General features: G+C 45.2%; 1 protein-coding gene across 4 annotated transcripts in view; it reads left to right on the top strand.

The window, feature by feature from the left end:
- The window catches only part of DLC1 (DLC1 Rho GTPase activating protein), a 413,181-nt gene extending 410,477 nt beyond the window's left edge, over window positions 1-2,704 (top strand). For all 4 annotated transcript variants that reach the window (XM_059384365.1, XM_059384366.1, XM_059384367.1 and 1 more), the window contains one exon: window positions 110-2,704. In XM_059384365.1, coding sequence (XP_059240348.1) covers window positions 110-230 — 121 coding nt within the window. In that variant the 3' untranslated portion in view covers window positions 231-2,704. The remainder of the gene's footprint in view (window positions 1-109) is intronic.
- The last annotated feature ends 14,784 nt before the right edge of the window (window positions 2,705-17,488 follow it).

The raw sequence follows: 17,488 nt of genomic DNA, 5'->3' as shown, positions 1-17,488 counted from the left end.
TGTTTACGTGGCTTCTGGATCAAGACTTGAAGTGTACTCAGAGCTCCATCCGGCTTCTCTCAATGCTTGCCAGTGCGGAGAACCCATCTGCCTTTCCTTTCCATTGCAGGGGCCACATGCCAGAGTGGTACACAAAATCTTTTGGACATTTGTGTGCAGCTGAAGTCGTGAAGATCCGAGACTCTTTCAGCAATCAGAACACTGAAACCAAAGACACCAAATCTAGGTGATTATGGAAGCCGAGTGGCTGTGTCCACTGTCCGGACGTTAGTTTCTGGACGCCCTTTGCCAGTCCTTGGAAGACTGGGCTCTGAGTCTAGTCCTGAAAAACTAAGAAAAAACTAAGATGGCATGTGGGGATCAATTGTAGCGATTTAAGACGTTTTTAAAGCTGCTTCCTGTTTGTTGAAGGTCTAGATTATAGACCTTGACTGGAATATATAAGACTGTGCAAAAGAAAAAAAAAAAAAGTATTCTTATTCAAATTGCTTCTGAGAAGCAAAACTATAAAGACGTTACAGAAAATAATGAAGATACTTCATTCTCTTGCGATACCGGTGTCTGTGTCCCTATGTCATTGTATTTGCAGCGTGTTGGGGGACTGGTGTATCCACTGGAGTAGATGGTCCTCTTCGAGCTGTTTCTCACTGAGATGAGCAAAGAAAGGTTTGCACAGAGGAGTGTGTGTATGTGTGTTTGTTGCTGGTTGAATGGCAGAGACGTAAATGTTGGATGCGGTGTCTGGTACACTGGGAGCCTCAGAGAAGGATTTTGATGCGTCAGGTTTAGTTTAACCTGGAATTTCTGACTGCCCGTGGACCCATCCAGAAAGGGGACCCAACACCCTTGTTCACTTACTTTTTTTTCTCCAAGTTCTTAAGCACATTCCTTTTTTTTTTTTTTTTAAACCAACCTCTTCCCCTTACAAATAATTGTAGTCCATTGATTCCCGTGTCCCTTCTCAAACACGGTTGTCTTTAGACCTGATTGCAGATAGTGATAGAGTTTTTAACCAGTATGAATTAGTTCAGGAAAGAAACTACCCCCCTTTCCCCCTACCACACTTACTAGCTCCAAAGCACAGTTTCATTTGGGGTTTTTATGTTTGTTTTAGAAGTCAAGATAAAACGATTCAACACTCTTAACATCTACTCCCGAATCAAGCCTCAGAACATTTTACCTGTTGGAATGCTTTGTGTTTTCATGTTTATAACCAAAACTGTTGAGGACACACCAAAAACATAGGAAATTATATGTATCCCAAGGAAATCCCTGTAAATTTAACCCGCGGCATTAAAATTTAACAACAGGTGCTGGTTGTTGTTATTCACGGCATTTCTGAAAGCTACGCATGCTTAGTTGTTGGATTTGTCCTTTTCAGCAAATAGTTTTTCTGGTGTTGCAACTTTTTTTTTTCTTTATTTTCCCTTCATTTCTTTTTCTTTTCCTTTGTAACGATGCCCTTGGACTATATTTTAGTGGTAAAGGAAAATAGTTACCATAGGGGGAAAAAAAAAAAAAAAAGCACCAGCACAGTTTCTCGGAAGGGTAGGTGGTCTTTGTCCAGGTTGCACTGTAACCATACAGACCGACTCATGGGACAGTATTAGTGAATTTTGTATGGATCAGAAGTGCATAACGTATGAGTGAGAGTTGTAAGAAGGATTTTTATTTTGTTATAATCTAGTTACCGTTGTCAGTGTTATTTCAAAGGTTCTTTGAAGAATTTGTGGGGGAAGGGAAGATTAGAGTTTTAAAATTTGAGTATTTTGGATATCAGTGTTCCTCATGAAGATATACTTGTATATTCAATTTTAATAGCTTTCAGATTTGTAAGATTGTATGTTGTATATACCATTCTATTAAGATAAACATGTATACATGTCCACTGTGCTTTCAAACATAGATAAAGCATGTTAAAAATTATTATTTAAAATATACTTGTATTTATACCTCAGATATTCTTTAGGGTTTTGTACCTCAAAGCTTTTGTTTTTTTTCCTAATGTAAATACACTTTACGTGAATACAATCTAAGTGAAAAAAAAAGAGGTTTATAACTTGCTCTATATCTGTACAGAATATAATCCGTAAGTGCACTATTAAATGTTTAAAGTAAGGGAAAGGTCTGGCCTGCTTTCCTGTGTATTGCATCTCACGCCTACTCTTAAAACCACAGATTGCAATGCATATCATTCTAGCAGCAACTAAAATGAAAATCAGATTTGCTGAAGGAAAAATCGGACTGCAAATCATTCCAAGGCCAAACTGCCACTGAGCCACTCACTAACAAACAGGAAACCCTGGTGAAGGTTCAGGAAGCGTGGAGATTCTCTCCTAACAAAGGTCATTAGGAAACGATGCTGAGAAAGTTACAAGAATAAGGAACCAGCGAGAGAAAGATGCTCAGAAGCAAAGCCAAGGTCACCGTTTAAGTCCACAAAAGGTCTCTTTCCCACTGTTCAGCTTTCCTGTGGAAAGGATTCCTTACAGTTTGACAACAGCAGAACTCCAAGGACGTGAATGTTCCAGGAACTCTGTAAGTCACCTCAAGTGCTATCGCCACGACTTACTAATTGTGACTAATCACCTAGATTGTAAGCTCTTTGAGGGCAGGGCTCTTCTACACATCTTTATAATCCCCTACAGCGGCTTTCAGTGTTCTGTACTTGTAGGCACCTAATAAATTTATTTGCTAAATGGAACTCATTGAGTCATCTTCTGTTATTTGAGAATGGGGAGAACCTGAGATGCCGTCAGCCAGAGCCCTCGCTTGGGCGCATCACTGCCCATTTTTGCGACTGCAGAGAGGGGACGGGTTAAACCCAAAGAAATCTGAGAGTTTAAGCTGGAGAAGACGCGCAGATGCTGTATAGAGAGGCTGTCCGCGCAGATTCTAAATGAGTTCTTTGTGATGGAGTTTTAATCATAATACTGTTTCTCGGAAACTGATAACATTTCAGAAGAGGTTTTATTCTGACACTCAGTCTGGGCATAGTTAGAGGGGGAAGAACGAAACAGCAATAATTTTTAAAAGACACACAGAGGCCAAAGGGGTTTTTGTTGTTGTTTTTGTTGTTGTTTTGTCTTCTCTACTTCCAGACCTGGTTTCCTCAGAGCTAAATAAGGCGCGGGGCGGGGTGGGGGGTGGGGGGCTAGTTGGCTCAGTGGGTTAAAGCCTCTGCCTTCAGCTCGGGTCATGATCTCAAGGTCCTGGGATTGAACCCCACATAGGCTCTCTGCTCAGTGGGGAGCCTGCTTCCTCCTCTCTCTCTGCCTGCCTCTCTGCATACTTGTGATCTCTGTCTGATAAATGAATAAAATCTTCAAAAAATAATAATAATAAGGCACAGGGCCTTTAGGTGACTTGGTTGAGAGTCCGCCTTCGGCTCAGGTCATAATCCTGGGGTCCTGGGGCTCGAGCCCCACGTCCAACACTGCTCAGCAAGAAGCTGGTTTCTCCCTCTGCCTGCCACTCTCCCTGCTTGTGTGTTCTCGGTCAAACAAATTAGTAAAATCTTTAAAAGAAAAAAAAGGAATTCCAAACCTATGTCTGAAGCCAGAAATACCTACAACCTTAGTTGTCAGCCAGGCTGCGGAAGGTTACCGGGAGGTAGGAGACGGCCTTGCTGACACCACTGTGCATTCAGTTGGCTTTGTCAGGCTAACCCATTTACTTCATCCACTCCTTCAGTCAAGTTACTCGACGCCTACTGTTTACCTCACACTGCGCTCAGTACTGAAGACAGGCAGTGAGCAAAATGCCTTCACCCTCCCGAAACAGAACTAAATGCTCACGAACACTAAAGAAAATGATCCGCTGTGTACTGGCTGTGAGGACAGGCTCCTGTGGGGTGGGGTGGGGGTGTTACAATCAGAATGGAACAAAACTCAAGGCAGTTATTAACCTGAAAACATCTTGCTCACCAAAGTATAGATAGAATAATTGGAAACTACGAGCAAAATCAGATGGTTCTTTAAGAGTTGTGTTTTTTTTCAGAGCTGTTGAAGACTAGTGAGATTTTTTGAAAAGTAAAATCTAAAGAAAAATTAAGACGATCCTAATCTGTGCTTTCTAACATCTCTAGTTAGGGGTGTGTGTGTGTGTGTGTGTGTGTGTGTGTGTGTACGTACAGGGAGAGACAAAGGCTATAGATAGGTGTAGAATTTTACAACATCATTCATGGGACCTTATTTTTGTCCACTTTTCACACTTAATTTAAGCTTCACATGTACCCCATGAAGCATAAGTATTCTAAAATAAGGATATACCTTAGAGAGGTAGTGACAATTAAGATACCCAGAACCAGGGAAAGGAGTCAAGACTCCAACTGACATCCACTGCCTCAACCATCTTTCATTTGCTGACCTTTCCCAATCAGAAGGTAAATTTCTCATCGTAGCAACCAATCTGCATGGCCCTAGCATCAGAATTGAGAAGAACTCTAGGAAAATGAAGGCTCATAGCAAAATAATCACATTAATCCAGGTCTCAAATAATCCCTACAACTGAGATGCTGAAGGTGACATGAAGTAGGAAAAAACGTATGAGGCAGTTTGGCTTCAAGTTAATGCTTGAAAGAATTTATAGTTCTGTTTGCAAGTTGAATATCTCATTTGAAACTTACAAAGATTCCACTTGGGCTTCCCTGTGAAACAGGACAGGTTCTCCCTGGTCTGCCAGCTGAGAACAATTAGATCCCTGCTCTGATTGCAACATGCCTAACCCCTCTGGTCTCATATTGCTTCAGCAGTACAGGGGGAACATCTACCTACAGGCTTCTGAACGTGCAGCTCAGGACCAGAACCCCGATCCTGTGACTTTCTGCAGTATGTCATTGTGCCCTGCCCAACATACAATCTTACCATAAAGTACAACTGAGATCTTCGTGAAGGGTTCGTGAAAGGGAAAGGAGCTTTCATGAAAGGAAAGTGGGATTGGACCCAAATGCTTTACCTCACCTGCCTGTTGAAGCATACATTAATGATTATAAAGCAGAAATCCTCAACAATGAGATCATGGCATGCATGTCATCTTGGTGTTCCATCAGGATGAAATTTGCCTAAGGAATTTAAATTCCATTTGCCCAAGGAATGCAAATTACAAAAGACCTCAAAGAGCCTGTGGCAGGGGGAGCTCATGTAGGTCTGTGCAGTTGCAATGAATTTGGGCCCATTCTCCAGGGGATCATCAGTCCTTTGCAGGCAGGGAGTTTGCTAAATCATGTTGGCAGCTGTAGCCCAAAGTAATTACCCTTGCTGTGTATACACAGTTCCCATTAGAGCAGTGGTTTGCCTGTCTGGGCCCAAGGCTGTGTTGACACCTATAGTATAAACAGCTCTTTGCAGAGATTTTTTCATTTCATTGGACTTAAAAAAATTAGTTCGGGTCTAGAAACATTGCTCCTCTTAGGGGATTTTCATTTCTTTCTCTTTCCTAGTAAGATACAAAGCATTTTGGAAAGCAAAAGGCCTTCCTCTCTTTAGGACTCGGAGAATGGCTCTCATCAACCATGGTGAGTGATTTGATCCTGTAAAAATAATCTAATTCCCAAGGAAACTGTTTCAGAAAGCTTTGTAGTTTGCAGGTAACTTTCAAGTCCAAGTGTGTCTAGCTCAAGTCTGAATGGACTTTTTGACCTACCTAGTTCTACACTTACAATGCGCTGGGTACTGGGATATGTGCATTACACACAGTTAATGTCACATTTAAATTTCACAGCAGTCCTTTGAAGGAAACCTTTTAGACTCATTTTATACAGGAAGAAGCTCAAAGAAGTGGGGAGGCTTAAAGAAACAAAGTAGCGATATAATATTTGCAAAGGAATTCAAGAAATTCGACAGCAGCCCGTACAACAGAGCATTCTGCCGGGATGGAAATTTTCCCTCTCTGGGCTAACTGGCCCTGTGTGGTTGTTGAGCACTGCAAATGTGGGTCATGTGACCCAGGAGCTGACTGCTTAGTTTCATTTAAATTTCATATTAGTTTAAATTTAAATAGCTACAGGTAGCTAGTGGCTGCTGCGTTAGTGCAAGTTTGATTTCAAAGATCCAAGAGTACTTCCAATTCCCATCTCTCTTTTCCACCAGTAACAATCTTCTTTCAAAAAGGAAGGAAGAGAAGGGGGAGGGCTAGAGGAGAGAGAAGTGGAGGGGAGGGTTGAGGAGGGAGGGGAGAGAAGTGGAGGGGAGAGTAGAAAGAAGGAAGGAATACAGTAATTATTTATTAAAATCTTCCTGGCCACATTTCAGCTCAGATAACTCACTCAAAATTCCATGGGAATCAAACTGCGTCTCTTCCAGCCCATGGCAGGCTTCTGAGTTTCTCAAGCTTGAGCTGATTGACCTCTTTCCTTTGCTGCTAGAGTATTTGTACATTTCCGAACCAAAGATAAAGATGTAGCTGATCTGAAAGGATGTTTACTAATTCGGATTATTCTGCTCTGCTGGCTGAGAGCCAAGGCATCTTCACTGATGTTGCTGTTGGGACTACTAAACAACGGTTGTCCCTTCGTGGTCTGAGCCTGTCCCCTCAGTTTCCTCGAATCCGGTGTCCAGGCTTCCTTTCATGTTGATGATACCGGCCACCTGGTGACAGCTGTCAGAGCCCATGGTATCCCCCAGTGATAGGGGTTCCTGATCCAGGTTTGATAACAGTGGGATGTCTGAGTGCAAAGGTCAGTCGTAACAACTCCAAGACAAGGATCTTCACCAAACGTTCCTAGCATTTTGCCTCAAAGGGCTATTTCTTAACATGCTCTATCCTTCTCCAAAAATGTCAAAGATCTGTGATATTAAACAGTATAATTTCTTAAAATAATCTATTTCTTTTCTTATTTTCAGTAAAGATGTATATAATGTATAACTGGTGATCAAAGCCAGATGCCTCTTAGAAAGATGTGGGAAATACCTTGGGTGGTTCGTGATCTGAGCATGTTCTCAGAGAAGAGCAGTTTATGACGGTTTTTTAGGCTAAAGACTGTGGTCCAAGGCTAGCCACCCCTCCCATGGAAGCTCAGTGAAGCTTCCTCACCCTGCTCAAGCAAGCACTTAGCACAGGAGATAATTAATCAAGGAAATGGGGAATTTAATGTCATGCTCCAGAGAAACTCGTTTTCCTCACTTCTAGGGCTGGCTGATAGGATGTATTTTTTCCAATAACAAAGAGAAGCCAAGCTTTATTTTGAAGTCCACACAGTCTGTAAATATTATTAAAGCAAAGGAAATCTGAACCCTTAGGACGCGGTGAAATGTTGCAACATCTCAAAGAGTTAGAGAATATTTTATTCCAAGACCCAGAACACTGAAAATGGAATACGTTTTCCTGCCACTTGCTGCAAAGAGAAGAAGATGCTAAATTTCCAGAAGCAAAATGACTTGGCTGGGAAGGAAGACTAATGGTATAGCTGTTGGTTTCTTGGCTTATTGGTTTGCTTTCAACCGACTTAATGCCGGACCTAAAGACTCCTGAGTCAGACTGACCTCTGCCTCAGTGCCACCTGTGGGCATCTCCCGTTGGGCCTTCTACCCTGAGACATCCAACAGGACCATCCATGACCTCCCCTTTTGAATGACTTCAATGGAGAGTTCAGTCTGACATCCAGGGACCAGGGGCCATTTTTCATGATTTTTGCTTTTTCATGACACAGCAGACCTAACAGAATAAGAAAGCCCTTTTGAAGACTAACTCCATTTATTTGCTGTCATCCACATTCTAGTTTTCTCTGATCCTAAACTGACTTAATCCCAAGAAAAGTACAAATGAAGATAAAATCAGGGACTAGGAGCGCCAGTGCCTCCAAATAAAACAAAAGCCTCATTTAAGCAACAAAAGAAGAAAGAAGCAGTATGAGAAGGAAGCAAACAAAAGAAGGACCAAGGCAGTGTTTCTAATTACTGAAATACACTCGCTAAAATCCTGAAGTCAGGCTCCGCCCCTCCTGCCTCTGCCTCTGCCTCTGGGTTTGGGAGACCCCCAAAGAACCAGACTCTTTCATGTTGACCACTGCAATGCCATTTCTTATTTCACTTTTCACCCTAACTTCCTGGCCTATTCCTTTTCTTGCCCTCTTATCATGTGGATCTGCTCCCCTCTGGCCATATTTCTTCCTTGTCTCTCCTGTGACTTCTCTCTCTCCATCCCACAAACCAGCCTGACTCCAGGGCCCTCCCCGGGCCTCCCAAACTGGCCATTCCCTCTGTGTCCCTCAGTCCTTTCCTTCATTTCTGTCATTTCTTATACCTGCATGTGCCTCCTCTTGCACCCCATACCCTCCAAAACACACACACACACACACACACACACACACACACACAAAACAAAGACACCTGTAAAAACAACACTTTAAATTAGTTTCTTAGGATCCCTTTAATGTACAAAGCAGAAAGATCACTTTGTGTTTCTCTTGCTTCTATTAACAGACAATATTCAGCCTGTCTTGGCTAGGGAAACTCCGGGATCTTGAGCGTTTGCCCGCTTTGGCCAAGGAAAACTATCCAAATTGTTCTAGAGGAATATTACTGGAGGTAGGAAGGCCCTGGAGTGAGAGCTAATAGTCCCTCAGCAAGTCCGGCTGGTAAAGGAGACAACCATAGGGGTCGGGGGTGGGGGTCGGAGTGGGGGCGGGTAGCCAGGGAAGGCAGACTGGGAAAATTTTCTGAAGTTCAGGAGCACGCAGATTGGGTTTGAAGTAACTAAGGGGGGTGAATATATAGGTTTGAAGACAAAGGAAGTTCCCCAACGGAGAGGGAAAGGGTACACAGAGGACACCAAAGTGCCTGTGTGGTGGGGAAAACGTGGCGTAGCTGGGGGAAGGGTGGCCTTCAAAATGGCGGGAACATGCCTTGCTCTGGGGTGGCAAGGAAGGACGGGCTGATAAAGTATCTTGGTGAGTCAGAGCCTCGGGGCCGTGGAGGCAGAGAAGGTTGAAATTCATGGGGCTTGTGAGATGGCTGAACCCACGTACCTGATCTTTCTAAAGTGAACACAGAATCAGAGGGGCTGTGACTGCCCAGAGGTTTTCGACCGCAGCGACACATGGGCTAAGGCTGGCTGGCATCCGGGAAAGAGTCACCCTGAAGGGGCTTACGTGTTTCTCCCCAGTGAAACAACCAGTGCACTACTCAGGGCCAGCCCTTTCTCTGAGATGACCTCCAGCGAGGGGCCCTGACTTTCAGTCACGCCCCTGGCTCTTGTGGGGCTCGGCCGGTCCGCACTGCCAGCCTGCACTGGCCTTCTACTTTCCCCATCATTATTCCCCAAAGCTGGGAGTAGCTCTGGGGTTGCATGAGAAATTGTTCATTTAGGCTAGGCCTGTCCCATTCTGGGTTTTCCGTGTATTACCCTATTTAATCCTCACTGCAAACCTGTGAGGTTGGGAGGCATCAGGATCCCATTTTGCAGATGAGGCAAAACAGGGCACTGCTGGTTAAGTTGTTGGAGTCCCTCGCAGAGAAATCCCATAAAGCATTTAGAACAGAACGTGCCTGTAGCCCACCACCAGCACTTAGCTCTGTGAGCCGCTGGTCTTTGTTATTATTATTCTATTCTATTATCCTACCCCTCCCAGGTAGGAGCACAGACTCTGGACAGATTCTCAGAGGTCAAACCACCATTTATACGAATGCTGTGATGTCAGGGACCTGGTTCATTAACCTCAGTTTTTTGTTTTTTGTTTTTAAAGATTTTTTTTTTTTTAAAGATTTTATTTATTTATTTGAGAGAGAGACAGTGAGAGAGAGCATGAGTGAGGAGAAGGTCAGAGGGAGAAGCAGACTCCCCATGGAGCTGGGAGCCCGATGCGGGACTCGATCCCAGGACTCCGGGATCATGACCTGAGCCGAAGGCAGTCGTCCAACCAACTGAGCCACCCAGGCGTCCCAACCTTAGTTTTCATATATGTAAAATGGAGTCAATCAGAATAAAGATATTACAACCGTGCCCAACGCATCAGAAGCAGTATGTATTATTATTTCTGAATGTCTGTTTCTTATTCTTTCTTCTTTTAAACATCTGCTAAAATAAACCATAGATACTCACAAGATTAATATCTTTTGAGATTTATTTATTTTATTTGAAAGAGAGAGAAAGCAGAGGGAGGGGCAGAGAGAGAGAATTTCAAGCAGACTCCCTGCAGAGCCCAGAGGTTGACACATGACTTGATCCCACTACCCATGAGATCATGACCTGAGCTGAAACCAAGAGTCAGACACTTAACCGACTGAGCCACCCAGGTGCCCCTGGTAAGATTAATATTAATTAAGGTTGATACTGTCCAAGCTCAAGTTCGCCAGGCCCCCTGGATGAAGTTTTGACGGCTTCGTTCCTTTATGGAGTCTCTAGAATCCAGAACCACTAGCCCTAGATCTTTACTTGGTTCATCATTCAACAAACGTGTGGGGTCCCTGCTACAAACCAACAGAGGAAAGGCACAAAACTGTCACCCCTTTTGACTTGAAGATGTGTTTATTTTTTTCAGGGAGACAAATAATTTCAATAAAACGTGCTCTAGTGGAAACTCCGCCTGGAGGCCCAGAGAAGGAGATGACGGGTGAGCCGGGTGTTGAAGGATGATGGAGGAGACAGGGCGGCGTTCCCAGCGGCCTGGAGGAGTCTGGCTCGGTGAGGAGGCCGGGAGGGCTCTGCATGGCAGGGGGAGCGGGTTGTGTCCAGGAAGGTTTGGCAAGAGAAGGATCTGAAGAAGCGAGCACCTGTGAGATTGGGGAGGGGCCTCACACACAGTTCTAAAGAATTTGTGTGTCACCCTACAGGCACCGGGAAGCTTGAGGAAGCTCTGAAGGAGCAGTCTGCGGGGCGGGCGGGGCGGAGGGGGTGCGCCGGCAGCGAGAGATCCGCCACGGGGTCCCCCGCAGCAATCCCCACATGAGCCCCAGAACCAAGAGGGGGCTGCGGGAACACAGCGGGAGGAGGCCGAATGAGCAGGCTTTGGGGCCAGCTTCTTCGGGGTAAGAGGAAGATTGGTGACTGGCGATAAGGCCCCAACACGGAAATGCAGCCCGGCAGAAGGTGATGCTCCCCCTTAAAGCTACGCCCTTCAGGCGGGAGCAGAAACAATCTGAGCTGACGTTGGGGAAGTCCAGTGAGCCGTGGGCATCTGGCAGATTGCGCAGGACATCTAGCTGCCCCAGGCGATGGAAATCTGGCAGCAAGGCTCCGGAGAGAAGCCTGGCCTCAGGCATGCGTTTGGAAGGGTAAAGGGGGCAGCTGAAACCAGGGATGACCCGGAGGTGGCCTGGCTTTAGGAAGAGCAGAGACGCTCCCCTCCCCCCACCCCCGCCCCATCCCCCCATGCTATCTGGGCCCTGGAGTGCCTGCAACATGCCTACAGGTCACCTTATAAAAGATTCCGGGGTTTGTGGGATAGGGAGATCCTTGATAATTATCAGGAAACTAAGAGTTTTCGTTTGGTTTGTTTTGTTTTTTCCTTAAGTTGGCATTTTTTTATTTTTAAAAATTTTTTTAAGATTTATTTATTTATTTGACAGACAGAGATCACAAGTAGGCAGAGAGGCAGGCAGAGAGAGAGAGGAGGAAGCAGGCTCCCCGCTTGAGCAGAGAGCCCGATGCGGGGCTCGATCCCAGGACCCCGAGATCATGACCTGAGCTGAACACAGAGGCTTAACTCACTGAGCCACCCAGGGCCCCTCCTTGATTTGATATTTTAGGCTCCTGAATACCCTAGTTTATTGGAGACAAAGAATTTTGGTCAGGAATCCCTTCCATAATGGGCTGGAGGCTTCATGGTGAGGTGGAATGGAAAAAAGGGTGACCTGCGTCAAGCAAAAAAACTTAAAGTAAGTGTGCACATTAGTTGTGTAAGTCAGAAATTTGCTTAAGACTCTCTGGTATTCAGACACACTCCCTGATTCACAAAGCTTGTGTGTACCAGTTACAACTTTAATATCTTTATTTTTTTTTTAAGATTTTATGTATTTATTTGAGAGAGAGAGCATAAGCAGGGTGAGCTGCAGGCAGAGTGGGGAGGAGAAGGAAGCTTCCCACTGAGCAGGGAGCCTTATGCAAGGTTGATCCCAGGACCCTGAGATCGTGACCTGAGCCAAAGGCAGATGCTTAACCCACTGAGCCCCCCTTACTTTAATATCTTTAAAAAACAAAAATAAGGGCACCTGGGTGGCTCAGTGGGTTAAGCTGCTGCCTTCGGCTCAGGTCATGATCTCAGGGTCCTGGGATCGAGTCCCGCATGGGGCTCCCTGCTCAGCGGGGAGCCTGCTTCCCTCTCTCTCTGCCTCCCTCTCTGTCTACTTGTGATCTCTGTCTGTCAAATAAACGAATAAAGTCTTTAAAAAAAAATAATAAAAATAAAAAGGACCTGAGGAAAAGGCTGATGCCAAGCCTATCTTAGCACAATAAATCTGTACAAATTGATTAAAACACTTTGTTGATTTATAAGGAATTACATCCTCCCCAGTATGGTGTCATTTGCTGACCTGGATGGTCAGAAGCTTCCATTGGAGGTAATAGGTAGGTTTGATAAATTATGAGAAAACTAATTAATTAGGTTTGCTTAAAGCACTTTCATTGACCAGACACCAGTTTTCAAAATGTGAAGTCCCCAAGGGTTGAAACAGAAACAAAACAAAATGAAATCCATGTCTTGGCTGGCGAGGAGCTGGAAAAGCCCCAGCAAGGCTCTGTCCTTACCCCCGTCCTCGTCACTGACATGGGCGCCACCCGGCAGTGCCACGGGCGTCCCCCCAGGTGACCGAAGGGTCCTGCCTGCTCACATTTCCAAACACTTCTGTAAAACGGCCAAGTGGAAAATTTTAACCTGCCTCGCTCACGCTAATTCATGGTTCGAGAGACTCTAGGAAGGCCCCAGGGTGGGTAAAGTGTCCTCCCTCTGAGTTCTGTTTTGCCACAGTATTTTGTCATCGTCTGGATTTGTGCTTTGTTTTATTTTGATTTGTTTGGGTTTTGGTCTGGGTCTGCTATGACCAGACAGCAGCCTCGTCAGGGGCAAACATTCCCTTACTTCCTTCTCTCTCCTCAACACCTAGCCCAGTGCCTGTCATATGCCCAGAGTACGAAAAAAGGGTTAGCAGAACAGACACTCTGCTTTACAACAAGGCTTGCCTTTGAAGCTGAAGGACGAAGAAATGTATTTTCTACTAGGAAAAGCTCTTGCTCCAGCTCCAGGCTCAGAAAAATGGAGGGCTCGGGAGGCTGCCTCATGGTCTGTATCTGCTGGATAAGGAGCTTCTTCCTCCAGTCCATGCCTACAGCAGCCCCGCCAACATTTCCAAACACCTACTACATGCAAGGATCTAGGGCCACACGACCAGTAAGAGATGCTGACTTGGAACCTCCATCTAACCGTGGGAAGAGAAATCTAACAATTCATAAGCGAGTATCTTGGGGGGTCTAGGATTGCCCCCTTAATGACATGCAGAGAGCAGCGAGGAACCTGGAGGGTGGCTATCCTTCTTGTCCTTTTGTCAGTCTGGACTCTGCGACACCATCAATCCAAATCAGCATTTGTCCTCTGAGTTAGGATGGATGGATGGATGGAGCCTGGAAGAAATTTTAAGTAGGGCGAGGATGGACAGACATTTGCATTGGATGCTGGGTCTTGTCTTTTTTTTTTTTCCCCCAGAGAATGGCCATCTAAATGCTCACAAGGTATGTTTCTCCTCCTTTGTATTAAGGTCTCAGCTATCGAGGGCTGCACCAGAGCTGTTTGTAATTGCATTCCATCTCTGGGCTGCAAATTACTCTGACAATTTTCCTTGGGACTCTGTTTTACGTGCGCCCTGGTGGGTGTGATTGTATCTGAGCTAACTTTTCCAGTCATTTACCTACTCACCTACCCAAGCACCTCTCCTTTAAAAAATAATACGCAATAAAATCTGAAGAACTCTTTTCACTCGGCACGAACGGCTCACACACAGAAATTGAGACTTAAGCAAAATCTTTGAACTGTCAGATGTAAGTCTGTAATGGACAGGAAACGTATTATATGTAATTTAATCGCCAATCTCTGTTCTCAACCCTCACATTTCTCTTCTCAGAGAAAGGGCCTCTTCTCACACTCCCTTATCTTTGCCTAAAGCCTCACCTCTGGAAGAAGCCGTAAGGAACCACCAAGAGACTTAATTTGTTTGCAACAAGCTGGGAAGATAAAAGTAAAAGAGTGTAAATGAGGTTGACGCACTGAGGTTTTCTGTTCAGACTCTGAGTTGACACTCCTACGGTTTTAGTGCTTCCAAATGTCACTTGCCAGGACCATGGGAGGGGCCGCGTCTTGGTTCAAAGATGCAGTTCAAGAAGGGGCTTCTCCACCCCAGTCCACAAGGAGAGTGTGGGATTCCACTAAGCCAGGAGGAGAACCCTGTGCCTGACAAATCCCTTCAAATTAATCCCCAACATGAAAGGGCTTACGGTCTCCTCATCTGATCATTTTTTGAGCATTATCTCTAGCGCCTGCCTGGTCTCAGGTGTACAGAGAGCTTAGGAGCTGGGAGGGAGAGGGAGCACGGGGTTTCAATGCAGAGATGCCCAGTTCAGCGACACACTGTGTGATCCCTCTCACGTGGAAGCCACTTCATGAGATCGAACGCACAGGTGGACGGTCAGCCCTTCAGGGGGCTAGAGGAGTCCCGACCCCCGTGAGGACTTGGCAGGCCCCACTGCCGGGCTCGGGAATGAGGTCGGTTTAGGGAAAGGCCGAGCTGATGGTGCTGGGTGTGTGTGCTTATGGGGTGGAGGTGAGCAGAACTCCTCTGTCCCCCAACGCGGCCTGTTACTTAATGTTCCACCCACGGCCACATTTTGATACCACGAGCTCTGGTGGCTGGCTGTAACAGCGCCTGACTGGCGGAAAATCGCAGTGGGAGCTGGGTTCTAGGACTCCAGTCCTTAATTGATCTAAGCTTCTGTCTCCATGGCAAGAAGTAGGAAGAAGAAATATGTCTCCTAGACGAAGGGTCAGGGAAGGAGTAGTAATGGTACTTCAGGTATGCTGCTCGCCATGGGGGGCTTCGGAGAAACACGCTTTTTTTCTTCTCCTTTTTCTTTTTTGGTCCATAGAAATGTAAGCATTGCTGGAATTTTTTCCCGGGGTGGTGGCCTTTGAAAATCTTCCAGGATGAAATCACCTCTCGCCCTCCCTGTAGAATAAAGCCGTGACTTGTTCCTGGCTAGGGTGGGCCCCGAACCGTTTCCTGAGAAAAGTTCCTGGCTTTGCCTGCCGGCCCTCTAGACCCCACAGCAGTCTAAAATTTCTAGTCTACGGATTGCCCCCTCAGTTAACAACAAACTACGGTCTCTCTCAGCGCCGAACGGATGCCTTCCAACCCTGAGCCAGAGGCCGGGTGAGAACGTCCCCCATGAAGGGCAATTTCAAAATTATTCCGGGCATCACTCCTCTTGGTACTTTAGGTTCTTTCTTTCGGGTATGGCCAGACATGGGGAAAGTAAATAGTCAGACATTTAATATGTAGGTTCCAAAGAAAATACAGAGTTGCGTTTCCATTGCGGTAGGAAGCAGTTAAGCATTTGGTTTGGATCGGCTTGAGTTTGTGGAGCCGGGGCCCCGTCCCTCCGGGTTCCACTCTGAGAAACCTCACATCAGGAAACTGTGTGACTCCTAAGGACTGCCGAAAGCCCTCTGTCCACGGAGTTTGGTCTCAGAACTGACTTCATCTCCCCCAACCCGAGTGTTTTGAGATGAGAACCTGAAATTCAAATTTGCAACTCCATGTAACAAGCCCAGGGCCCCCTTGTGGTGCACAACTTCTCAAGCTCCCCATGCACACACCCCCTTAGTTTCCCTCATCCTGTTAGCATGTGCTTTGGTGGTGAGCTGTCTCGAAACTTTTCTGCAATCAGGAAGTCGTAACAGGGGCACCTGCGTGGCTCAGCAGGTTAAAGCCTCTGCCTTTGGCTCAGGTCATGATCCCAGGGTCTTGGGATCGAGCCCCACATTGGGCTCTCTGCTTGGCAGGGAGCCTGCTTCTTCCTCTCTCTCTCTCTGCCCGCTTCTCTGCCTATTTGTGATCTCTGTCTGTCACATAAATAAATAAAATCTTAAAAAAAAAAAAAAGTCGTAACAAGCAAACAAGTGTTAAAAATCATCTGTTTCAGAGGCTGCTTCTCCAAGTCTATACATCTCCAAGTCCATACATCCAAGTAGATAGATAGATAGGTATAGAGAGCTCCAAGATAAACCGACTAGGCTTTGCTTCAGGTCTTCTCTTCTCTCCCTGCCTTTCACTGCTTCGGTTTCAATGCACTGACCAGGTAAAAGGGCTATTGATTAAACCGGACACTGGGTACAGACCCATGCACATTAAAAAGTACTAGGAAAAAATGTTCGTTGAATGAAAACCAGAAGATCTGTGATGAGAAGAAACTGAAACTTTGCCTGACAGTTTAGAAATTCTTTCCACCTTCAATTACATGAGCTCCCAGTTTCCTGATCTCATAACCCATTGCATTTTGCTCTTCCTTATGAGCGCCCTCTAGTTTGGGCGTCATGATGGTGTCCCTTTGTGCCCATTTCAGTACCTTTGGGGGGAAAGCTAAGAACACTGGGTGGCAGGGTCTGGCATACTTCTTTTATAAAGGGCCAATAAATATTACGGATTTTGCAGTCCATATCGTCTCTGCTGCTAGGACGGTGAATCTTCATTATTCTTGGATTTTGTAGTTACAAATTTGCCCACTGACTAAAATATATTTATAACCCCAAAGCAGTACTGTAGTGCCTTTGCAGTCACTCATGGACGTGGGCAGAGCAGTGAAAACTGTGAGTCGCCTGACACCTATGTTCCCAGACGTGAAGTTGGACAAGGTGACATTCTGTCTTCTCATTTCAGCTCTCACACCAAACATAAATGTCTTTTTTGTGGTCCATTTCCTGTCATTTTGTGTCTGTGTTTGGTGATTTTGGTGTTTAAAATAGCACCCAAGCATAGTGCTCCAGGGGCACAAGATGGCTGCTATGTGACTTTAAGGGGACAAATGTGTGTGTTAGGGAAGTTTTGTCCAAGAGCACACTGACCATGAGTTCAATGTTAGTGAATAAACAATATATAAAAATAAAACTTCTTTAAAAAGAAATACACATAAAATATGTTTATGTATTCATCACACATAAAAGATGAATATGTATTCATCTCTTGACAAAACTTTTGTGACCAGAGACTTCCAGATAAACCTACTTCTGTATTTCCCTCAGGAACAATGGTTCAGTACTTGCCAATTCAGTATTCCTGATGACTTTGTTGAACATAATTATGGTGAATAATAATCGATTTTATTCAAGTCAGAATTAGTAATGTGAAAGCAGGCAAAGACACAATGAGCACGGGTATGTTCTAATAAAACTTTATTTATGGCTATGGAAACTTGAATTTCATAAAATTTAAGTCATGAAATAGTCTTTAAGAAAATATTTTACCCCCAGGGAACCTGCATGGCTTAGTCGGTTAAGTGGCTGCTTTCAGCT

This window comes from Mustela nigripes, chromosome 18, assembly GCF_022355385.1.
Source record: "Mustela nigripes isolate SB6536 chromosome 18, MUSNIG.SB6536, whole genome shotgun sequence".
Lineage (NCBI taxonomy): Eukaryota > Metazoa > Chordata > Mammalia > Carnivora > Mustelidae > Mustela > Mustela nigripes.
The sequence above is the reverse complement of the archived record's forward strand: the minus strand, read 5'-3'. Positions and strand labels throughout refer to the sequence as shown.